A 26,114-nucleotide genomic window follows, 5' to 3' on the forward strand; every position below is an offset into this window, starting at 1 on the left:
TTTTGGGTGGAAAATCAGGATCTTGATTTTTGATAAAAATATGATTTTTCTTACCGTTTCTTGGCTGTATCTTGGACAAAAATGGTCCGATATCGAAAAGGCTTACTGTTTTGGGTAGCTAACGACCCAATAAATAATACCCGTGCATAATTTGATCGATTAAAAAAAAATTATTTTTGATCAAATTTTCGCTTTTTTGATAAGGGGTAACATCGTAATTTTTTGAAAAAAATGGGGAAAAATTAAAAGTTCCAGGTTTGAATGCCAATCGATAGGCTATTGAATAACGAGTTCAGAAAGGTATGACATTCCATATTGGGACCATTATTTAAGTCTTTATGGTCAAAATACTGATTTTTTGGGTGGAAAATCTGGATCTTGATTTTTGATAAAAATATGATTTTTCTTACCGTTTTTTGGCTGGAACTTTGAGAAAAGTCCTGAAAAAAAGAGCCCCCAACATTTCCGCTTAATTAAGTCAAATAGTATTCGATTTTCTATATATTTTATCCACAATTTTCTTTTGTTACTTTTATTTGTTTTTTAATTGCAAAATGCATTTTGCTTTTACATCAAGTTGTATTTTGGTTTCGTTTGTCTTCATGAAATGATAACATATATACTTTTATATGCCCTTAAATATTATGCGACCATTTCTCTAGGCTAAGATTTCCATATTTTGGGTGTGGATTGTGGATCTTGGACTGTCCTGTCGCTTTTATGTACAGTGCCTCCCTGTGGTTTTGAGCTGGGTTAGTGGGTTTACTGGATTAGTGGTATCTCTTATTCAAGTGCGCGACAAATGCGAGTATTCAATATGCGGGGAAGTAGCGGCTAGGCTAGTTGGATGCTAGTGAGTGGATAGATCTAGTCAAGAGTTGGTTAAGGGTGGGCTGGATCGATCGATCGATCTTGTGAATGGTATTTCGATTATCGACCTTCGATTTTACAGTTGTGCGCAGCAAAGCTTTCTGAAAGCATCGTGATGCACATGCAACTTTTCGAGTACTAGGTAATTTCTCTTTACACCTCGTTCGAACGGAAAACAAGGGCTTGTGACTCTAGCTAAGTTTTAAATTACACTTGAAGAAATTTTGCTAATTTTCATACATGTGTTAATACATAGATATATATTTTTATTTATATATATATATTTTAAATAAATTCTTTCCTCCACTCCGAGCCAGGAGCCTACAAAAAATATTTATAGTTATCATTTATCATCGTATTATCTTCTTTTTGGTTTTGGATTATGTGTCAAGCATTATAAAAATAGAACATCCATCGATCTGGGAGGTGAGTGGTGAGTACTCATTATGCAATCTGGTTAAGTTTCTTCTTCTTTTGTTCTTTGTTTCTCTCGGAAAAGGCCTTTGAAAGAATTGAAAATGGTTCTGTTCCGGTTCCGTTCGGTTCGGTTCTGTGATTAATATATTATCGTAGATTGTAGATGTAGATTATGACTGGCTGTGTGAGAGGAGAGTCTGTGGCTCCAGCTCCAATTTCGACTTGCATCTTTCATTCGGGTTTGATCACAGCTTTTACAATTCTAATGATATATGTACGTGTGAGTGGTAGAGTGTGTATGGTGTGTGTCTATCTGGATTCTTAGATTCGCACCAAAAATACTATTTATTCCGTATGTATTTATTATTTACATGCATACAAACATGACGAGAAAAAAAACGTATATTTATCTTGTATCTTTTCTGTGTCGCAGTATATTATATATGTAAATATTTATAATACTTTCGCAAAGATGCACGAAGAAAATGCATTCTGTCCGACATTCACATACACATAATTACACTTAATATTTCGTTTTTACTTTTGTTTTTGTTTCAGTTTACTTCTGTTCGAAAAAGCTGCCATTCTTGACTTGATTCATAATTTCATATAGATCTTTATCTTCTTGTTATTTAAAAAAGTAATACAAAATATGTTTGGTTTTCCTTCATTTATTTTCATTACGATTATTAATCCGTTTTTAGATTCGCTTGGCATATGAAATATGTAGGAAAGAAGGCATGTTAGATATATTTTTTTTATTTTTTATTTTTCATTTTCTGTTTCTGTAATACTCGCTTTCTGCGCTTTCAACTATTTATGTTTAGTTGGTAAAATAATGTTTAGTAAAATTCACTACGACGACTCTCTGCATGATACACTTAATTTTGCTCTATTTATAAATATTTGTAAAAAATTAGTAAAAAAATTGGGGGGGGGGTAAGAAACAACAAAAAAAAATACACATTTAACAGCTTTTGGAGGCGAAGAGAGTTTTCTTTTTTTTTTTAGGGGGGTGGGGGTTTTGGGCTTCAGTTTCAGGAGGGCTTTGGGCTATTTCTTTTCGTATGCAACAACATTGAACAGTGCTTAAATCTGATTTCTTTTTTTTATATATATATTCGTTAGACATATTCCTATATGCGGTACGTAGATCTAGGCATATGCTATATAAGTTATGTAACTAGTTGGCTGCTGCGCCGCTGCTTTTAGGAAATTCGCAACTCGCCGCAGCTCGATTACTTTGGGGGCTTGAGATGGGTTTGGGGTTCTTGGGGGGAAATGCACAAGATTTGTCCGCTCCTCGGGTTGGGTCCGCCTCCGATCTTAACTTTCCGCCGGACGGTTTGTTGTCCTCATCCTCATCCTTTATGCCTTCGTTGTACTCCGCACTTAATCGGACTCTAGTTAACTTTGTCATGGTTAAACACTCTTCGCTGTTTATAATATTTATTCTTGTTGTTTCGGCTTTCGCTAATGCGGCTGTTGTTTTTCTTTTAGGTTTCTTCTTTATTTTTAGCTATTTGTTTTTCATTTAGTTTAAATTTAATTTAAATAATGTTTATATATATAGATGTTTTTGCTATACAACTATAGCTTGGTATGTAATAATATTTAAAAAAAAAATAATAGATTAACGTAAATTTGTTACTCTACTCTCTCGTCTCGCCTCGTCCGGAATCCATTCTCCATTCTCCTTGCATCATCATACACATATATCATATATTATATCATATCATATCATATCAGGACGAACATCTAGTTGGAAAAAGGTTACAACTCCAATTTTTAGCAAAGGTAAAACATAAAATTATTCTGTATACAAGTTGTTTTCTCGTCCATTTATCGGTTTCTCCCCCTAATCTACTCCGAATCCTGTTCGCGCTCATCGAAGCCGGCCAGATCGACGGTCTGCAGCATTCCGCGCGAGTAGGCATACTCGATGAGGGCCAAATGGCAGAACACATACTGATCGGGCATCTGGATGGAGTAGGCGCGCTGCGATCGGATCTTCTCCACAGTGCCGCGTATATCCGCCGTGCCCACATCCTCCAGGCGCGATATGCAAATGTCCAGGGTGATGAATGTGCCTGTTTGATAATTATCAGTCAGTTAATCTGATATATAGTTAGCTATATAAATTAAAACATACCTGTACGTCCAATGCCTGCACTGCAGTGCACCACAATGGGCGGTCCGCGGGCATGGCCCGCCCAGGTGTCGCCCAGTCCGTGGACCAGCTGCGCCTGCTTCTCGCGCACCTTCTGCAGAAAGTTCAGCATGGCCATGGCCGAGCTGGGCACCCCATAGTCCGGCCAGCTGGTGAACTGCCAATGTGAGACATTGCGAATTTCGTCAGTCTGTTTAGAAATAGGGGAAAAATAAATATAAATTAATTATATATTTCTTGCTATATTGATTTGCTTTTATTACCTTAATGTTTCTCAATTCCAACGAGGCAACCATATAGTCCTCGTTGCACTCAACGCTAATTGTTCGCACATGGTAGTCGCCAAACTCTAAGGAACTTTCTTCAGTCGGCTCCCAGTACTGGCCGCATTTAACGCGTCCGCGCTCCATAACGCGCGTCGTCATCACTATAACTAAACAATGTTGCTCCCAGATCATGCGCCAAAAGTCCTGGGATGTCTTTGGTAATGGACCTGCAGGGCGATTATTATTCATTAATTATTTAATACAGTTTATATAGTTTAAATAGTTAAATAGTTTTTTAGTTTATATAGTTTATATAGCTTATATAGTTTTAGTATATAGTTTATATAATTTATATGGCTTATACAATTTATATAGATTAAGATCCCCCACCTTATATATAGTTTATATAGTTCTAGTATATAGTTTATATAATTTATATAGCTTATACAATTTATATAGATTAAGATCCCCACCTTGAGTTGAAATATAGGCATTCTTCTGTTTGTAGCCATCGACGAAATTCGCATTTATATAATCCGACGGCTCGTCGCCGTCCTCGTTGGCCAGCACCACTCGACTGTGATCGTAGCAGAGGACGTCTGTGTAGCGATTCTTGGTCAGATTGGCGCGCATCCTGCAGTTAAATCATATGATTAATATATATAAATATTTAGATAATATTTTAAAGGACCCACCTCGCATGGAGGAAGGTGCCCTCGGGCGCCCTATTCCGTATGTCCGCGTACTCCTTGATCAACCCATGGCGTCCGCGCTGCTTGACCATCTGGACAATCTGATCGATGGGCTTGGGATCGCCCTCCTGGCCGGCCAGACTGTCGTCGTCACTGAATCCGGAGGAGGCGCTGCTGGGTGGATTCTCCGACCAGAACTCGTTGCCTCCTCCGTTGGTGGTTGTAGTTGTGGTGGTGGTATTGCTAGCAACTGCTGCTGCTCCAGCTGCTCCTCCCGCTGCTCCTGCTGCTATTGTGTTGCTGCTACTGCTGTCCGCCGCACCACTCGTGTTGAGCTTGAGGGGATTGGCCGCTGTGGCTGTGGCGTTGCTGCTGCTGCTGCTACTGCGGTGGCTGGGACTCAGTCCGTTGATTGTGATGTTTTCGTTGGGCTCCGCTGATGCTGCTGCTCCTGCTGCTCCTCCTCCTGCCAATCCAGCTGGACCCACTCCATTGCTGACCGTCACCACGGTGGTATTGTTATCGCCCAGCTGGTGGACGGCACTGATTATCGTGGCTCCCACCGTTGTTGTTGCCGCGGTATCCGTTGCTGCAGGATCCGTTGTGCCATTTGTAGCAGAACCAGATCCTCCTCCACCCACACCCACACCCACGATATTCGCCAGCAGCTCGTCCTCACGATTCGTCATCGATTGGCGGCAGCTGAGCAACCATGTGGCGTGATCGACCTCCAGCGTGCCACCCAAGTGAATGGGCAGCGCCTTGCGCGGCACGTGCAGCGCCAACTGGGGCACCGATACAGTGAACACTCGCTCGCGCAGCTTCTCGCGCACAAACAGCCGGAGGATCTTGAAGGGTGCCTTGAACCAAAGCGGCGCCGTCACGATAAGGACCTTCTTTAGACGCGCCGGATAGCCGCCCTGTAATGAAGAAATTAAAGAAGAATAAGTATGGTAAGTTTTCGGCATTAAATCAATAAATTTATTTTGATTTTTTAATCAGTTTCTGTAATATTTATTAATATGTATATTATACATTGTATAACCTAATTAAATCCTACTAAGAAGAACATTTAAATCTAAGCTGCCTTTCCCCAATCTTTTTGCATAAGAAATTCCAAGTAAAAGTTATTTTTTATTTTTTATAAATATTTTCTAATATATATATTTTCTATAAATAATAATATAATAGAATATGGTAAAGGCGGATAAATTCCCCCACTCGGATGAAAAATGAAAGGAATTTAGGTATTTAATATGTATGCAACAAAAAATTAGTTTTGATATCCCCCACTATTAAATCCTAAGTCCGTCACTGAATAATTTAATATAATAATAATATAATATAACAGTTTAACTCCAAATTAAACAGTATCCTTTCAAAAATTAATTACCACACTTCATTTAGACATCACTTTTAATTAGTCTTGTCCATTAATTATTGATTTCATGTCTCTAATTGTCGCGGCGAGTAAGTGAAAGTAAGATTAATGTCTGTGCGAGCTTCAAACATGCAATTAGACTAGCGTATTCCCAGGAAGTTTATAATGAGGCATGGTCGAGAGCACATCGTTCATTATTTTACTGGGAACCAATTTCTGTAGCATTTGACATTTTCGCTTAATATTTCGGTCTTGAATTGTGCACTTTTCGCCAGAAATCTGCAGCTTTGGTTTTGCATTCGAAGCAGTGAAGTGACATTTTCGCCCCCTCGAAACTGCAGATGAAACTTTCTAATTCACCGCCCACCCACAACCCACACAACCTCTGTAGTTTTTCCCAGAAATATTGATAATGAATACTGCTGTGCCAAAAGGGGGCCAAAAGAGGGGGTGGTGGAGAGTCCACGCGTGCCTGAAACCAGAGAGATACAATTTGTGAGTGGGCCACAGAGTTTCCAGGGAAACACATTCATTCTGCAATAAACCAAGTTGACCTGCACATGGCACGAGTTCCGACTAAAAAGCTTTGCATTTATTAATTAACACGCAACGCAACCCAATGAAATGCTCGGTTCTCCATTGGCAGGAGAGGGGCTTCAAAAAAGAACATTCGTATTTCCAAGGAAAATTTATTGTGGAAACCCTATACTTTTAATCACAGAAATCTCTTTCAACCCAACAATAAGCACGTGTACGAAACATCGGATAAAGCAATTTTTGTGGTAGATGAAGCCTTTATTTAAGTTTTGTAGAGTGTCTTTTATTGAGGGGATTTATTAAATTTCTTAAAAAGAATTTTAAACTCCCCCTAAAAAGTATTTACATTTTATTTGATAGTTTTTTCCGAATTATGTATATTTTTTTTACATTTTTATGTCAATTTGTTTTGGGTGATTTTAGCTACTTCTCGTTTTTTTATAAAGAAGTTTATAGAGTAATTTATATTTAATTTATATTATAAATGATTTTAAACTGACCTTTTATAGCTTAAAGATTAAAATTTAATTATTTTAATGTAAAGATTACTTTTTAGAGCAGATTTAGATGCTTAAGAGGTATAAACTATATAGTATAAATGTTTTTGGCTGACCACACATCGTACTGATTAAGTTGAAAGGCCGCCAGGTAAAGCGGCTAAAAGAAAAATGCGACAACATTCAACGGTTCGGTTGAGAAAGAGGAAAAGTGGGTGGTTGGGCGGTTGGGTGGTGGGGAAAAGCAGCAACCGGCAACCTTCACCCAGTTGGGCAAATGTTGAGCAAATTTCATTGCGGCATTTTTCGTCGATGGCACATTGAGATACAGCAAAAACAACAAGTGGAAAACTTGGCTTCACTCAAAGGTAAAATGTGATTTCCCAGAGAGAGAGAGGGAGAGAGAGAACGAAAGAAAATTCAGAGAGAGAGAGCAAAAGAGAAAGGGGTTGTGGGTGGGTATGATTTTGATTTTAGTGTATATGTAACGTATACAGATAAATATATCATCCATGCCATCATTATTTAGTTTATTGGCCCCAAAAGCAGTGCAGCAAGCAGATTAAGGTCAGCAAGCAGTGTGGAAAAAAAGAGCGCACAGAAAGTGCGGTAAAATCAACAGCAACAACAACAAATGCACTTTAATTAAACGCACAATCACAACCAATATAAACACACCGACACACACACACACACACACACAGTCGTGTGTTTGTGGGAAATTTAATTAAAAGTTCTTTTCGCAGTTTACCTAAAAAATATTGTCGTTTCTCCTGCGTTTCTCTGCCTCTCATTTTCGCCCCCTTTGTTTTTCACTCTGTGCATCTGCTGCTGCTGTTGGCTCAATAAATTCCAGTTAAAGCTCTAATTGGCAACATTTTCAATTAAGTTGGGTGAACTTTGCCGCCCCCTTTTCACTCTGCTTCCTCCTACTTTTACTCCTTCATCTTCATGTTCTGCCAAAGATTGCATCATCAAATCATACACACAAATGCAGGGAGCACACACACATATACATTCATATGTGTATAAACAACTTCCTTTCATCTACTGCTTCTCCTTCTTCATTTTAGTCTTCTCCTTCTTCTGCCTCCTTTTGCCTTGCCCCCTTTTGTATTGCCTTTCAGTTTGTTTTCATGTGCACTTTCACTTTGATCCCAACACACACATACAGACACAGGTGAATTCACCTTAAAGTACCGTTGCTTTCAGTGTTGCACAACTTCTAAGGATGCTATGCTGGTAAGTAGGCAATATTATTTTAACGGTTTTTTTAGTGTTGTTTTTTTTTTAATTTACCTATTTATTCAAAATTATTTATTATTCTCCTTTAAGAAACAGGTGTATCCTTAAAAATGTATCCCAGGTCCTTCGATTGTCGTATTTGCATATAGGAAATACTCAATTAATTCCATTTATAATCTACTTGACCTTGTCAAAGTCCCTCTAAATACCATGTAATTTTAAAAGACACCACAGGTTAGAGTAATTTAATCTCTAGTAAGAAATTTGCACTACAATTTAATAGATAAATAAATAAAACACCTTTAAAAGCACGCAACATTATTTATTACTATTTTAGTTTCCTTCAGTTTTTTATATATATTTTCATATTTTCGCGGGCAAATTAATTCCCATGTCCTTTACTTGTCCAATTTGCATATCAGCAGTACTCAATAAAGGCAATAAATAATCGACTTTTCTCGGGTAGTTGTTTTTTTTTCCCTTTCCTTAACTTGGCCAATAAATAATGCAAGGTGCGTGCTTCGAGGAAATATGAATGGTTAACAATACCAAAAAAAATAATAATGAAATATTGTATAACATTTCACGTTCCCCTCCCGTGGCATGTGAACTTTAGGGGTGCTTATGAGTCATAATTGGGGATATTCGTACGTGGTTTTCTTGTATATTGTAATACTAAATATATATGCATATACCGAAACTAAAACACTAAAATCGAACTTGTCGCCCGGCGAGGCGAGTTTCAGGGTCACAAGCCGCCCATCCGCTTTTTCAACACCCCAATTTCTGGTTATTCCCACATCCAATTAGAATCCAATTGTGGGGCTGGCGGCGGCGGCGGCAATCCAATAATAACAATCACAATGTTCAGTCAGCCACCCCAAATGCACACATTTAATTGACAAACACACACGACCCGACCCACACAAAAATGAAAAAAGAAACAAATAATAAAAAAAAATAAGAAAATAAAAGAAAAAAACACAATGGCAGGTGGCTGCTACTGTTCTTGGCCAGATTATTTGCCTTCAGGGCCAAAAAGTCTGCGCAAAAGTTGAATGAAACTTGGGCATAAACTTGAAGCATCCACCTTCGCGTCTCCGGATTTCACCCTTTCACCCTGCCACGCCCCCTCAGGAAAGGAGGAAAAACGAGACTAAGGAGGAATTTTCCCGATGCGACTCTCGAGTGGGCAACTTAACGTGCCTTGGCATGCGTTTTACTCCCGCTTCTTCCCGATTCTTCCCCCGACGACTTCTTTAGCCATCCCACTTCCCGGAATGAACGAATCCTGGTTACTTGGCTGCAAGAATTGTGTGCGTGGGATGCTGGGGAAATTGGATATTGTTATATGAAGTTTATTCCTGGCTAAAGCTAAAATTAGCAACTTTGGCGGTACAGGGAGAGGCTCTCAAGAGCCTTATTATGCACAGAGAGAAAAGGATGCAATAAGTGTAACTACAATGCATCATAAAAACAAATGTTAGTGTTTAAGGTTAACCAACAGTATGCCAACCATTGAAACAATAGACCTTTACAACACTAGCTCATGGGGTCTTGTTATGATAACACTTTCCAACACCATGTCACAAAATAATCTTTCACTTTAACACAATAAAATTGTTAATACAATAGACCTTTACAACACTAGCTCATAGGGTTACATTGAGGATTGTGTTATTATAACACTTTCCAACACCTTTCTTTCAAGTGTATAATATCTCACCTCAAGTGCCACAATCCACTTTCAGTCGGTGCTGAGAAATATGGAGGTAAGCTGGCTTAATTGGACGGCTTCTGGGAAAATCTGTTGCAAGCAAAGCATTCAATTTCAGCTTAATTACAATTTTCATCATGGTCAAGGGGAAGTCCAATCAAAGCAGTGTAAGGATACTGTGTGGGTGATAAACAATCAATTTGGATCACTTCCACGAATAACAACCAATAAAGGAGCAACCCTTGCGCTTCGAATCATTCGAATCAGGTTCTATAGTTCCTTGAAATATCAATCCCTTAATTAACGAGAAGCTGATTTGCATGCGTAACAGCTTCCGTTTCTGGGAATCTATAAGATGCAATACACATATGTATGTGGTTGCAATCTACAAATGTCAAGGGGCAAACTCACAAGGAATCCAATTAGACAGGAATTTCTGCGGAATTGACGCAATCAAAGTTGAAAATGTTATCAAGTATACGCCACGCGGTCCCAACCATGTGTAAAATAAAAAAATAAAATAAAATAAAAAAAATAGGCAAATATGTTTGCCTTTTCTCCGACCATTTTTCTCAGCCATATTCCACATACATATGTATATTGAAAGGGGGCGAAACAATAAATAAATATGTGAAATTAGCCATGGCCAAAATTGGTAATGCGTTTTAAGCTTGTCCCCGTCTTTGGGCATGAAACGAATTTGTCGTCGGCGTTGGCCAAAAAAGGCGAAAGCGGCACGCACAGCAAACAAACCGATAAACCAGGAGACAAAAGAGACAAAGCGAGAAGCAAAGGGAGGAAGAGGCCGAGGCCCAAAGACAAATGAATAAGCGAACGTGGGGCCAAAAGATCATGGGAAATGGCCACATCGATAAGTTATGATTAATCAGCATTATTCAATTATCTAATTGAATTTTTAAAAATAAAAAATATAGAAAAAATGATACAAACAGAGGTTCGTAAAATAGCTTAAGTACAGCTTAAATCAACTTTAAATATCTAAATATAGATCGTTTTTTCTTCTTTTCTACAAAAAACCAACCGAGCCAAGAAATGTTTACAATGAAAAGGTTCCAGTCGAAAGCAAAAATAAAATATGACAATATGTCAAAAGGCAAAAAAGCTTAAGCCGCAAAACAAAATAAATAATAAATATATATTTTTCGGCTGCAGGTGGAACAGTCACACAGGCCAACGCCAAGAAAAAGAAGAGTGAAGACCGTAAGATATCCGTAAGGGGAATCAATATTTGATGGCTCAGGCTAAGCCATGCTAATTGGAGAGCTCTTCACGCTGATTGACTGACGGCTCTCGAATCGAATCGACTCGACTCGACTCGACTATCGCACACACATGCGATGTGGGAGATCCCAACCGAATCGAGGCTTATTTGCCCGGAATGATATGTGTAAGGCCGCAAGCCAATCAATTGAAAATCCCTTGGAGACACGGGTAAATACTTAAAACATTTGTCATACGAAAGGTCGAAGGGCTGCACATGCGATACATTTAATATTTATCATAAAGTATGCAAACACTTTAGTTTGTAAATTATCAACATGGGCAGGGTAAGGTAAGTAATTGGTTTTAAATGGTTGTGTATTATTTATTAAAGTAGCTAGTCGATAGCTAATATCGATAGTTACGATTTTTGATTAAGTGCGTATCGATAACTGTTATCAAAATTCCGATTATTATTAACTGATCCCTGTTTCTAAAGGTTATTCATAAATTACCTTATCCCCTTGAATTACCAACTGTGTTAAAGTTCCGATACGCACTGTAACTAGGTCTCTTTCTTTGGCATATAGAAAAATGACGTGACACACACACGTATGTGTGTATATTCAAAAACCCACAGCAGGGGATATAAATCAAAAGGTAAGAAGTAAAAAGTGGCAGCAAAAAAAAAATATGTACGCGCCATTGAACCAATGCCAACAGCTGTGTTTGATTGCCTCCACTTGTTCCTGCTCATTCTTCGTACTCCTCCTCCGACTCCTGGTTCTACCACTCCCCCAAAGGCCCCCTCCCGGTATTATTGGCATATTTGCCTATGTGGTTGTTGTTGATTTTTGTCAAGCTCTGTGAATGACAGCCGCAGCAGCAGCAGCAGCTTTTGTTGCGCCAAAAGAAAACAGCGGAGCGGACAGGTAAGCGCAAAGAAAACAAAAGTCGCATATCACCTGCCATTAATGGTCGACGAGACTGAGAGAGAGAACCCCAAAGGTATCTGCAGAAGGCAGCTAACTGGCTAAGAAAACTGGTGTCTTGGCAGTATAAGCAATGTTAAATAAGCTCAAATTTTATATAAATCAACTTTTAATAGGCATGGCTTTGAAAAAGTTAAAAAACGATTAATTCGATTACCAATTTATATCGATAAGTCCGATTTTTAATGAATAAAACTAAAATACTAATTAATATCGATAATTTGAATACTGTTTTTTATCGTTTTTAATTAAATGAATATTTACAATATTTTTTTCCAGTTTTTCCCTTTTTAAATTTCCAACTTTTTTCCCATTTAATCTATAAATACTCCTTGCTGGATTTCCCTATTTAATTTCCATGGGCTCAGAGCGCTGATATCCCCTGAAGAGCGGCTTCCTCCACCGACAATAGTTTCGCATCCAGCCGGGCTAACCCAATTAGCTGACCTACTTTTCGTCGCCCAAAGTCTTTGGCTTTTGGCTAATTGAACAGCACACATAGGGCTATCTATCCTCAATCGGCGAGATTTCAGCCTCTTATTGATTAATAACCATGGAGTAGCTGTGATTTACCTAAGCACCGGAGATCAACTCAAAAACGTGAATCACTGCGAAAGCCCAGGCTAATGAATCATAAACAAAATTCAAATTAAAATTAAATGTTTGTTGTCCACAAATAGCCAAAAAAAATAAAAAAAAAACAAAAAAAAACTGTTTTCCTTGAAAACAAAAGACAGCGAAAACAACAAATAGAAATGTTTTTGGCGAGGTCTTTACAAATCAGTCAGGGGGCGAGACTCTCTGTCCATATACATATTGTACATATATCTTTCCATATAACCCAGTATATATATCTGTATATATCTGTATAATCATGTACCTGAGTCGCGCGTTGGCGTTGTTATGGATTGTTGTTGATTACTGCGATGTTGTTGCTGCTGCTGTTGTTGTTGTTGTTGTTGCCGCCACCGCCGCTGTCTAATTATTCAGATTTTTATTGTAATATATAGTTTGGTTCGCACAATTAAATGCTAATTGCGTGCACTTTCAATTGAACAATTTTACATAACTTTTTGTTGCGTTTTTTTTTTGTTTCTTTTTTGTTTTTGTGTTGACTGATGATGATGATTCTTGCCGATTTGTCACATTACACAATGGGATGGATGCACATCCTCTCTTTATCTTCTTTTCGGTTTAAACGACAGACATACGGGGGTTGGGTTGTTAGGTTGTTGGGATTGTTGGGGGTTTCAATGGGGAAAAAACAAAACAAAAATACGCATTTAAGATTGAGATTCTTTCGGCTTCAATTTTAGTTAAAGGTAAGATTTTAAAAAGTCTAATACTTTTCTATATTTTAATTTTTTTCCACCCGGCTGTGGGAATCCGCGAATTTGTTGCTGCAACGTGCGTGCGAAAGAACATTCAACAAACTAAAGCTGATTTCAGATACACACACATACACACAAACGCCAAGCACCGCGAGAGTTTTCCACTTTTCCTTGCACTTGGGGGAAAAAAAAAGAACAGAACACACAATTAAATGAATGTTTAAACTGTTTAGCAGGAGTATTTTCGGTTGAGCAATAATATTGAAAGCATTTCGCAGCTTTTTTGGTTTTTGCTTTTTCTCAGTTCAGTTTTGCAATACAATATTTCGATTTTCCTACGCCTCCGAGTTGAGTTGTCTCCTCTTGGCCGCTGCGTTTGATTGGATTTTCTCGCTTTTCTTTATGTAGTTTGTTTGTTGCGCGTCGTCGTGGAAAGCTGAACTACGTCTGACTGCTGCGGCTGCTTTATTTTATTTTTTTCGTTTCGTTTTGGTTTTTTCTGATATTTTTTTTTGCCAGTTTGCGGCTGCGTTCTCGGCGCACGCGCTCTCTTTTTTGGTTGCCACCACCATCGGTGGAAAAGAGCGGACGAGCGGGTCAGTGGGTTGCTCTCGCCCTCTCCCAGGGCAACCCTAGTGGACAACCGGGGGGTTGTTGGGAGCGCGAGGGACGGAGAAAGGAAGAGCGAGAGAGCGAAAGAGAGAAAGCAGTGGTGCTAGGGGTTGTTTGGCCAGTGCAAGGTTGCATGCGATGCAGCTGTCGATTGCCGCGAGTGGGTGGCTCAAGTGGTTGAAGTTGCCAACAGGGTTGCCAGCCGCATCTAGGAAGCAGCATATGCGGCGCCTGATATGTATGGTTTTGAATATATTTTCTAAAATTCTTTTAACTAGCTAACAGGGCTGACAACCCTCTAATATAATCATGGCATAATAATTAACAGGGTTGTCAGCTTAATCAACAACTCGCCAAAATATCCTAATCGTTTCCGATTAACACAGATTGCTTAAATAACATGACTATAAATAAGGCTCGAAATAGTCATCGAAGATTAAACAAAAACACATTAGCTAATATGGAGAGATCAAATGGCAAATAAATACATTTAAAAGTGACCTATGAGTGAGATCCAATATTTGTTTTTAGACTAAGCTAATACAGAAAAGGTAAAACTTTATTTTAGAGGCATTTCCCGGCCAACAAGAAGGAAATGGCTACTATAAATCGGCGAGAAATACTAATTGCTTTGATAAGATAAAGCTTTTCTTCGGTAAACCCAATCTTAATGCTATTTTTATATAGCCAAAGTAGTTAGTCGCTTTCATAATAAATCAAAAATATGAATTACGCAAAAATGTCAGTTCCCTTATAAAAAAAAAGTAATTTGCGAATTATCAATAGGAGTAATAGACAAGGATCCCACGTTCAAATGTCATAAAACTGTTTACTGTGGTATTTAAAAAGTATATAAATAAGAAACACGCCACTATTTGCCTGAACTAGTCATGCAAATGAAACTTTTGGACTTTTCGGACAATTGTCAGACTATCTTTATTTTGTCGAATTTCACTCGTATTTCTGTTTCTTTTTTTTTTTTTGATTTTCCGGAACCACTCTTGTAATGCGGAAGCGGAGTAGTCCACGTTCCGAGGGCGTACAATTCTCTCGCTTCTGGTGTATTAATTTGCATTTAGAGACTCGGGGGTCTGGTCTAAACATTTGCGTCAATGTCGAACGGCTGTGGCAACAAAAAGCACGTTGTAAAAATAACACAAAACAGCAGCAACGTATCGACGATCGAGCAACAATAACAAAAGCGTTAACATATCGAGACGGCGTCATCGGGTATTAATCGTATATTTAAGCCAACTGAGCAATGAATGAACTGCGCGCCGCTTTTCCGAGCGATCTATAAATACTACCAAATTATCCCGCCGTCAATCACTGTTTGATCAAGTGTTTGTGGGCCAAGTGCAGCGGCCAAAAATAAAGAAAAAAGATGAAAAAAAATAGGAACACACAAGAAAACTTTCACACGCGGGCTTTTAGGAAATGGGAAATGACTTTTCCATATTGACGCACATTTTTACCGCTCTTTCGCGCTCGTAGTTCCTTGGCATGGAGTGTCTGTCTTTCTTCGGATACAATCTATTACAGTCGACTAGAACACGTCAACTGAATTAGTTAATCAAGCAAAAGCGTAAGATAGCCACAAGCGAACCAGCGAAACAAAAAGAGCGCGCCCCCAAGCTTTGCTCTCTCTCGAGCTCTCTCTCTGTCTCATATCATGTTTATGGTTTGGATTTCATGAATTACTAAAAACGCGATAATAAAATATGCCTTGTTAAATAACTGAGTTATTCAATGATTGAGCAAGTTTGGCGTTGATATGCGAATAATATTAAGTCCATATAAATTCTGCATTTGGATAATTATATTTTTGGAGCTTTTTAATTAAATTGCATTTAAATAATTGCGACATTTAAAATAAAATCTAAAATTCGAATCCCATCATAAATACTTTTTCACAATTTCATAAAATGCTTAACGCATAAACATAGCCTCTCTTTCTCTCTTCCCCGCTCTCTGCGTAAAAGTGAGAGTGAAATAGCGTGGGCACATTCCACTCTCTCAAAAGCATATGCATGAGTGTATGTGTGCGTGCTACGATCTCGTCTATCTTCACATTGCGACAACGCTGCGTATGCGTGATGATCCCAAAAAAAATTGCGCATACGCGCCATAGTACAAGCCAGAGTTACCGTGTTTCCCCCCATTTTTTTTCTGTCGCCATGACGTCACGAACGTCGGGCTTACCGCCAACGCAGCTTATCTTTGGTCCGCTCTCTCTCTCTCTCACGCATTCCAAAAAATAATACAACAATTATAAAAACACTAAGCACGCGCCAAAGAGAACACTTACTGGTGGACACTCTCTCATTCTCCCGCACTTCCTCTTCCTCTCCTCTCTCTCTCCACCTCCACCTATTGCCATCTCCCTCTGACCACTGGTCTTCCATTTGCGAGGGAAGAAGCTCGCCCACGCCGAATCGTTTTCATTGTTAACTTTATTTTTTGTGCGTTTTGATTTTCTTAGCAGAATGGAATAAATATATATGGATGGATATATATATTCATACAATCGTGCTCAGAAAAATAGCACTGTTTATTAGAATAGCAAATCGGGGTTACCAATTTAAGAATTTCAAGAGCTCTGCGTATTCTTGAATGATATTTTCTTTCCATCGCATTTCTATAAGTTTGATTTTAAACTACATATTTCGATATATGGATAGATATTTATATTCATACAGTCATGGTCAGAAAAATAGCAATTCGGGGTCACCAATTTAAAAACTTTAAAAAGTTCTGCCTATTCTTGAATGATATTTCCTTTCCATATCATTTCAATATCTTTCATTTTTAAACTACATATTTCAAAAATTGATTTAAAGTCCTTAATATCACAATTTTAGAACTAAATCCATTTCTAATTAAATATGAGTAAAAGATAATAGAAGATAAGAAATACTGATTGATATTTGTCTAGCCCAGCTTGTACAACTGAGTGGGTAGATTAAGTGTACAAATATTGGTGGGTAGATAATACGTATATATATGTATATGTACCTCTGAAGAGGCTTTTTGGCAAATTGATCGAAATATGACGTTTTTCAATGCCGGCCGGCGATTTCTCAGTGTCCCCAAAACTCCCCCATAATACTCGTACATACATACATATATTATATAGACTTTTGTTCATGGTATGATCTCTGTTAACTGTACATTGCCGGCAGGGACGTCGCAATTTCAAGACAAACAGCAAAACAGCAAAGAGCGCAAAAATGTGGGACTCGAGCAAACGAAACGCAAATGAAATGGAAAACAACAAACTGGGCTGCTGATGGCTACCTGTTGTTGTTGTTTTTGCTGTTATTTTTTTAGTGGGTGGGGGTGGCAGGAGGCAGGAGGGGGTGGTGACAGTGGGTTGTCCCCAATCAAAATTACGTCTTATTCTGTGTGACTAAGGGAAGGAGTTGGGTACGTAGTTGTTTTCATCTTTCGCGTGGGCACACGAAAACCACCGCCCACGCACCGCATGCTGCGATAGCCACGCCCCCTCAACGCCTACCTCCCACCGCCCACCACCCCCTTGTGCGTGTTAGTGTGGGTGTGTACTTAGAGGGGGTTTCCTTTATTTTTTTGTTCAAGCGCTGATTGTGTGCACTCAACTACTTTCCACAACAAGGATTTCCCAGTCAGGTACGACAGTAATATTTTATGGGAGTTCATGTAAAAACAAAGCGAATAACTAACTTTTATGGGCGTAACAGTTGAATAATAGAGAAAGCACCACAACAACAGTACTCAAAAGGGCCTACAGGCCACCATTTAAAAAAAAAAAGTACAAAACTGGAAAACAATTGCACACAATTTTAGAATTTATAACTTTGTAGCTCCAGGTATTTTTAAGTTATTAAAAATTATTAAGTTATTGAAAAATCTATAGATTGGATTAAGAAAAAATTCGAATACAAGTTTTATTAAATCAAAATTTCCAGAGAAGAACACTGGAAATGGAATGGTATTACTTGATATCAATTATTATATAACCTTTTCAATTATGCTAAAACTGCAATAAGAAAAAATGTTTTAAAAAAATCAAAAAACCAGAAACTTGCTAAATTCAAAATAGATTATAAGCTTATTGTTATAATAGGAATGAAATAAAGGCCATATAAATTTAGATATTGCCCAATAGCGACTCCATGATCTGATCCCTCCATCCCATTCCTCCCACTTCCTTTCAATCAACAAGAACCACAAAGTAAATATGAAAAGAGAAAAAAATTTGACGCATGACATGAAAAGCCAACGAAACGAGACAGAAATTTTCAGCTTGAAGACATTTTTCCGCCATTCCGTTGATAGAGAATCCACAGGCCACTTGGCACACAGAAACTCGGATAGTTGGATGCGCGGATACTGATTCACAGATACGACAAACAAAAAAAAAAACAAGAAAAAAACTGCGCATATGGGCACACACCAAATGAGAAATATCTTTTGTATTAATAGAGGCATGTTTAATATTTTAATTTCAGGGGCCGCCGTGCCACGCTTCGTGCCTTTGTGGGGCAAGCTGGGATTGGGTTGCGTTGCGATGACGTTGACGCTGACGCTGACTTTTGACTTGCTAAGAGAGCCGGAAGTGCCACAATAGGGCAAACTGCAGGGGGCAGACACTCTGATGACAGGCCATCCCACCTGGAAATATGTCGGATTCTACTCTAAAACAGACAAATCTCTGCACAAACTTTGTTAGCTTTTCTTAAGGGTTTTGTGGTTAAATGGAAAACTTAATGCATTGACTCTTTAAAAAGGTTTTTAGGTTTTTCTAATCAAAACCAAATGTCTAATGCAACAGGTCAAGCTTAAATTTTAATAATTTACACTTAAACAGTCAATAATTATTTTCCCTTTCAACAAGTAGCTATACATTCTATACTAAATTGTCTATATTGAGAGCTTTCTTGAGGTATATGATCTCTGGTGATATAAAAACTTCTTACTCAGTCTAAGAAGGAGCCAACAAAAAATCTTAGAAATAATTTAGAAACCCTAACAATTGTGTTTCAGTTACATTTAGTAATTTGCCAGCCTAATTAACTGCCCAAAAGTATGCCACTCCATCGAAAACTCACCTTGAGCAGCGTGAGAATCTTCTGGGAGAGGTCGTAGTCAAAGTTCGAGTACTTGGAGCCGCTCATGTCGTAGATGAAGACGAGTCCCGCGCGCTGGGTTTCCGAATCCTGGAGCGCACTGTCCAGCTGATAGACGATGCCCTGCAGCGTGGTCGTGTGCGAAACGCACAGCGGACTGTGCCGATTGGCGGTGAACAGGGCGATGGCGGCCCCGCTGGAGGTGCGTGCAGGCTGAAATATAGGGAAACGGAAATGGTTATCAGGAAATTCAATAAGCGGATAGATTCACACACTCACCAGGATGGTAAACTTGCCGGTCTGCAGCTCGGAACGCAAGGGCTCCACATCGGGATCGATGTTATAGAGATACTCCTTCAGGCGGATCTGTTCATGCTGCTCGTACAGTGAGACCGCTCGCGGTATATCGAATTTACGGGCGTACAGAAATTTGACGGCTGTCGTATGCGAGATGTGGCGCCTCACGGGCACCGCCCCTCCACCTCCCCCTCCATCACCTCCATCTCCTGGCGCCGCCGGTAATTGCACCTGCAGCTGCTGTGGATGTGCTGGCAGCGGCGGCACAACTGCTATCAAGTTCTGCGTACTGCTCGCCGAGGAGGAGGAAGCTGACGGGGATGTGGCTGTCGTCGTGCTGCAGTTAGCACCCAGGTTGTTGCAGAGATCAATGAATTGTTTCACAGCCTGAAAAGTAAATCAAAAAGAGAAATTAATTAGAGCCGCCATGAGTTCATCAAAAGAATCGGGTATGAACCAGAATTTCCTTGAAATAAATATTATTCAAATATTCAAAATATTCCCATAAATATTATTGACTAGTTTTTAAAGAAAAAAAATTGTTACAATAAATCCAAAAGGAATTTAAGTAATTTCCGACATTTTTTGAGGAAACATTTTTCAAAAATACTGTTATCAGCTCAAAGTTTGAAGATCAGAGGAAATCCTTCTGACAGTCACAATAATTTATGGGAATTTATGGTTATTCCGAGACCTAAGATTCGATTCCATTTACAACAGCTACAACTACAACGATTACTTTGCGATTTTATGGGAAATAGTACTGTGACAGTACAAGTTTATCGCTTAAATCCAGTATATCTGTACAAATATCTTCGAGATCTTGAAAGATAGCCTCATTAAGAGCATCTGCGGCAAGAGAACGGGTTAGGTTTCAATGGGACCTCCATATCATAACCAAGTGAATTTACGACAATTGGTTAAATTACGGAACTAGTTCTGCCACTCTGACCCACATTAAGTGGTCGACTGGTTTCCGCTTAGCCATTGCCCATTTGATTCATGGGCATAGGATTGAGGATGGGATAGGATAGGATTGGACTGATGGAACGGGTTGGGGATTAATAAACCGGCGGTCTTTACGATCGGCGGAACTAGTTCAGAGAACTGACGTATCCATAAAATTGTGCAGTTTATGGAGTGATGCAAACTCTGTGTTCTCACGATATCGTGATGCTGTACAATTAAACACGGCTCCGCGATCATCTTTCATTTTGAGTTAATGGCTCACGCCCATGATCACATCACTCAGCTGTTTATATATATGTATATAGTATAAATATAATGCACATTGTGCAATGCACTTCTTATCTTCGAGATTAGGTGTATAAATGAGAAATATCAAGAAATGTGCCACCTTTTGGCATTTCCGTCTTTAGTCGAATAATCTGTATTTAACAATATCCGCGAATAAATTCGATTACGCTTGTTCAAATACATATAACACTGTCGTTACTTCTTTTGCTAGAGATAATATATGTATAATACAAGTGTAGTCTCAAGTTTCTGGCAAAAAGTGCAAGTTTCATTCAGTTCTTAATGGGTCAGTGGGGTGTGTTTGACCCCCTTTTCACAACAAGGTTAATGCAATCCGAGGAGCCCAGCCAACAGACACCAAAGTGTCGGATCAACGAAATTAAAGCATTAAACATACGCTTTTGTGGGAATTGCTCAATTAAAGGCAATTCGTCATTATTATTGGCGAGCCAATTGAGGCCTCTTTCGTTATCTTGCTCTCTTTCGCTATTTTTTTTGGGATTTACAGTGTTTATTCGGGGTCTTCTGCTGGTTGTTACCATTAACCAGGTGCAAATTCCATTAATTTCCAATTGCTTCATTCAACTTGCTTGGATTGGAGCTTCTTCATTCATCGATTTTCTATGCCAGCTAATTAGACAATCCAAAATGCCAGGCACGAGCACATATTATTATACATACAAGCGGCCCAGAACGGAACTGATTGGAACCGACTGAAACCGATCGAAACCCACCTGTTCGCGGCTGCGACGTCTTTGATACAGATGCACCATGGTCTTTTTGCGGTTTCGAGTCTAATTTTGAATCACTGACGTATCATTCGCACTTCTAACAAAACACCTGAACAAAAATTTGGGATATATCCTGTTTATGGGGGCTCTCTGGGGATCGATCTTCGCTTCCCTTTTCGCGACACGCCGCGTCCGAAGTTTCTTGTGTACTGAAAACTGCAAACACTCGCGGCCACTTGGCTTCGATCGCCGGGCAGAGCGGAAGGCAGCGCTGTCGACGTCGCAATCATCGTCACCGACTGATAGCAGATACACTGGGAGAAAGACTATGGCGTTTTCGGTTAGCTTTTTAAGATACGAAAGCCCAGAGAGAGCTACAAGATATATTACAACTAGCTTAAGTTGGGTATATTCGAGTTAGTAAAGATCAAATGGGAATAGAACAAATATTATATTATGGTAAAGTATAGTCTCAATTGCTTACAATTTTTAATTGGTTTCTATATTTATAAACATTGATCTTGTTAATATAATACTTTTTTAAGTATTCAGAAACTCGAATTTGAAGATGAAATTTTTAAAAAATTTAAAGAGTTAATGAAGCTTTTGTATCATCTTCAGCATTCTTCAGGTTCTTTAAATTTTGAAGTATAAAATAAAATCATATTTTTTTTGAAATTTTGTAGATAAGAGTCTATAATTTTTTGATCTGTGTAGCGGGTCTGCGCTGCTGCGGTTAACGAACTGCAGGGGCAGAGAACACGTTGAGCGATTTCTCGGAAGCGAAGACGCGGGCGGCGCCAGCGGAGGCATACCAACAATTTGAGTCATGCGGGAGTCGCCGGCGGAGACGGAGCCACCATATGTCACCCTTCGACCGGTGCACAGTGGGCCAGATCGGTGATAACGGCAATGTTTGATTAGTGCTGCGACAAGCGATAACTTATCTAGCAAATTGTGTTCGTGAGAACTCGAGCTTTTATCTGGCAAAGTTCGCAGAAGTTCCCATTAAGTGAACCAAAGCCTATCAATTAGCATGAATTGGGTTCTACGAGCTCACGTTCGTTTGCGAATTCTCATAAATTAATTTGTATTTTTTGTGCCTTGCGACAAACGGAAAATGCAAGTTCATGCTAAATATTGGTAAAATTGTCATTGATTTTTTGCAAAACAATTTGGATTCCAATTTATGGGGAAACCAAAGACAGATAATTTGCGTTTCGCACGAAATGCTTTTTCTTGAGAAAGTAACTAACTAAATGTTATAAATAAATTTATGGGGGGGGTCATTAAGACACAGATTTCTTTGAAACGATTTTTTTAAAGATAATTATAATTTATGTTCATATTTTTTTTTAGAAAATATATTCACATTTTATGCAACACTTTTGACCCAGTGTGCGGGTCCAGGGATTCCTTCGAAACGGCTTCGAATCCGGATGATGTGAGGCCCAAAAGAGAGGTGAGCGATGCTATGCGTCATCGTATTTATGATCCTCACCTCTTGCCCGCCGATCGTGTTTGTTTATCTCGCGTCTTTCTACGAATACATTATATCGCAACGGAGTCTGGAACGGGGGCTTAATGGTTATGACATAAGATATGTATATTCAATTCAGGAGTCATCGAAAATGGAATCCAATGACTGGTAATAGGACTATTTCGGACGATATTGTCCCTTGGAAATGCAGTTTCAAAACGAGAAGCACATGTATGTTAAGTGGAAGTGGAACTAGATATCTTTGGGTATTTGTTTACGATGTGTCATTCGTCGGTTGTGGGTTTGTTGTTAAAACCAACAACCTAGGCCAACCTAGGTCACCGAGTCTTGTCTAGTTTTAGATACCCGCTAATGGCCCCGCGGGCGCTACTTTCACTTTTGCGGGCGGGTCGAGGCGGGGCTGGACTGGAAATCAAAAAGGTTTATCGGAGAGAGTCGCCCGAATGCCCCGGATTGTGACTAAGTTCATTGGAATGGGTCAGCTTGTTTGTCTTGTATCTGCTGATGCGCTGATGTATCATTTCCATGAAAATATCTCAATCAATCATATGGTTGAGAAATGTTTACAAAAGATCATTAGTTTGTTTTGTGGTTCTGAAGGAGTTTTTAATGATAAATCTTGTATGTCGTCGTTCTTAATTTATCAACCATAAAATATTTTAATATTTTTTAACAGTCTAGAAATAGCATCTTAAAAATCTCGACCATATTCTTTAACAATTAGCTATGCTATCGTAAAGAAAGAAAAGAAAGAGATAGAGAGGCGGAAGGCGGTGCACTCACTTCCGGTTTCGGTAAACAGTTCGAGTCAGAGTTCTGGTTATGGTTATGATTACAGTCAACGCAAATCCCCTGGCCAGAAGAGCCAGTTAATAGAGCAACAAACAAAGCAGCTCCGCCAAGTCTTCTTAACTGTTTGCATGCAAAGTAAAAGCGACAGACCTCGCAAACTGTTTCAATCCGTTCCATTCCGTTCCGTTCGGTTCTACCTGGAAACTGTAAAACCGCTCGGGGCCATGGCTAAATCGGTGTCTCCGATCTCTGGAGAAGACTCTTTGCTTGCCGTTAACGGCCGCTGAGCATGGAAGCCGAAAGCTGCTGGTTCTAAAAAATCAGCCAACGATCAGCGATTGGAAAAGTCCCAGCCAAGACAGTTAGATTCGCTTGGAGAAAGACCAAAACCGAAAATCCAAAACCAAACAGCACATGCATATTGGGCGGAGAAAGCAGTACTACTATCGACTGATCATCGCAGTAGTTACTGCACACAGATCACTCATCATTTATGATTTCATTGCTGACTAATCTGTGTAGTAAATGGAGCATTAAATCAGAATAAATATATTTACGCTGAGTTGCAATCGGGTGGGTCAGTTAGAAGAGCCAAAACAGAGCTATATAATTTTTTTAATGATTTTTCCCGGTATTCGTATGGTATCAAATAAATATAGCATTTAATTTTCTTAACTTTACCTACAAATTACAATCCTAAAGAGCTTATTTAATGCAGAATTTAAATAAAAATCTGTTAAAAACACACCTTATCCATTTGTCGCATTGTAACCATTCAGTGAGCTCGGAAATAACCCTCATCAAGTGAATTCCGCAGAACCACCCCCACGATCCTCATTTCGCCATTATTTACGGCTTTATTCCGGCTCCTTTCGACGATTTCCTTTCACAGGATGCAGGATATTGCTGACAGATTGTTGTCTGAGAATATTGCACAGTTTCCACCGAGGCAGGAAACGCACAGTGAAGGGGTTTGCGTTTTTTTTTTTGCTAGCAGAGGGGTTAGGAGGGGCTACTTCCTTTCACACTTTCGCAATTGATTCGAAATGCTCTGCTAAAGCGCATTTATTATGCTTCCGCTTGATGCGCAGTCGCAAATTGGTTTACGGGGAGTGATGATATGGGGGGGCCTTTGGGATGAGGATGGGGAGAGCAGAGAAGACCTGACCCCATAGCGGATTTATGGCAACTTGAAGCGGGACAAAAGACCGCTCAGTTCGCATTTTGCCGCTACAGTTCAACTTCACTAGCGTGAACCACGTGAAAAATAAGTTAAAAAGATTTTCAATTCGTATTCTTGGGATTTTATGAAAATCTGTACATATTTTTAAACCATTTTGAAAAAGAACTTAATTAATTTTAGGAAAAGATACAAGATATAAAAAAGCGATAAGATCTGTTCATTAAGAATATCCACTATGCTATTCAAACGGTTTATCTTCATTGTCTATCCATATGGTTCCCCCCTTTTCAGCCCCCCCTCCCCATTTCGCCACGCCCATTTGCATATGAACAAACGCTTTTAGAGAGAAATGCTAAGAAGCAGCGGCGAAATTTCATTTGCATGCGAATTGATGTCGGGTCTCCCGTTCAGCTCGTGTTTCTTGTGCGATGAGATGTGTTACATATGGTACGAATCCGAGTTCCAAACGGAACTTGGCCAATGGCAGAAGAAATGCGAGGCGAAAAACAAAAGAAACCAGCTGTTGGCTTACGAGGAGGAGGAATTGGAGATGGAAATGGAACATGATTTCATACTACCAACAGCAGCAGCTATTATTTTTCGGAAATATCTTATAGCATATTTCATGGAAATAGGTGAGTAATTAACATGTATTTATGAGCACAACATATGGATGGGCAAAATGTAGGTGTTTCGTAATAAGGGCATGCAATTCTTTGTACTTTGGAATTTAAACTTGAAATATAATAAAAAAACATTAATGGATTTTAAGAACTGCCTTTTTTAGCCTTATTTAATTGCTGATTTTATGTAAAGACTACAAATATCTCAAGTTCCCAGATCTAACACTCTTTTTTCCCGGTATTAGGCAATTTAGTACTAGTTTTTTTGGTAACTCTCTTTGTTCTTTCTTCAAATTGAGTGTAGAACTTTTATTTAATGTCAGATCAGATAAGATAGGTTCTTAGCTACCACTTGGTATAACTAAGATGGGTTCATTCTTTCTCTCACTCTCTCTCTTAAGACAAATACAGCATCAGCGATAAGTGAGTGAGCAAGTGTGTTGTTCTGGCTTTCCCGGTAATTCTCAGGTGGGATGCCAACTTTAGAGAACTCTTTGTTCGATGCTAATGAACTAGAGAAGAGGAAGAAAGAACAACGGGGGAATACACCTCATCTAGAAGCTCCAAAGAGAGCAGAGCAACAAGTTGAAAAGGAAAAGAAGGAGCAAAAAAGCCAACAAAAACTATCTATAAATAGCCCAGCAAAAACACTGCAAGTGAAGGAGAAGGAGAGT

General features: G+C 39.1%; 1 protein-coding gene across 5 annotated transcripts in view; it reads right to left on the reverse strand.

Annotated features, from left to right (window-relative positions):
• Positions 1–2,772: 2,772 nt before the first annotated feature.
• The window catches only part of Ptpmeg2 (Protein tyrosine phosphatase Meg2), a 32,577-nt gene continuing 9,235 nt past the window's right edge, over positions 2,773–26,114 (reverse strand). For 3 of the 5 annotated variants that reach the window (XM_070218273.1, XM_070218271.1, XM_070218270.1), the window contains exons 2-8: positions 19,336–19,740; positions 19,039–19,269; positions 4,419–5,335; positions 4,197–4,357; positions 3,721–3,950; positions 3,440–3,647; positions 2,773–3,377 (exon numbers count right to left, since the gene is read on the reverse strand). In XM_070218273.1, coding sequence (XP_070074374.1) covers positions 3,151–3,377; positions 3,440–3,647; positions 3,721–3,950; positions 4,197–4,357; positions 4,419–5,335; positions 19,039–19,269; positions 19,336–19,740 — 2,379 coding nt within the window. In that variant the 3' untranslated portion in view covers positions 2,773–3,150. Of the gene's footprint in view, positions 3,378–3,439; positions 3,648–3,720; positions 3,951–4,196; positions 4,358–4,418; positions 5,336–12,885; positions 13,191–15,415; positions 15,478–19,038; positions 19,270–19,335; positions 19,741–21,344; positions 21,486–26,114 lie in introns of those variants that run through there. The other 2 variants (XM_070218272.1, XM_044396172.2) reach the window with 2 other exon arrangements.

Source organism: Drosophila takahashii, chromosome X (assembly GCF_030179915.1).
Source record: "Drosophila takahashii strain IR98-3 E-12201 chromosome X, DtakHiC1v2, whole genome shotgun sequence".
Classification (NCBI taxonomy): Eukaryota; Metazoa; Arthropoda; class Insecta; order Diptera; family Drosophilidae; genus Drosophila; species Drosophila takahashii.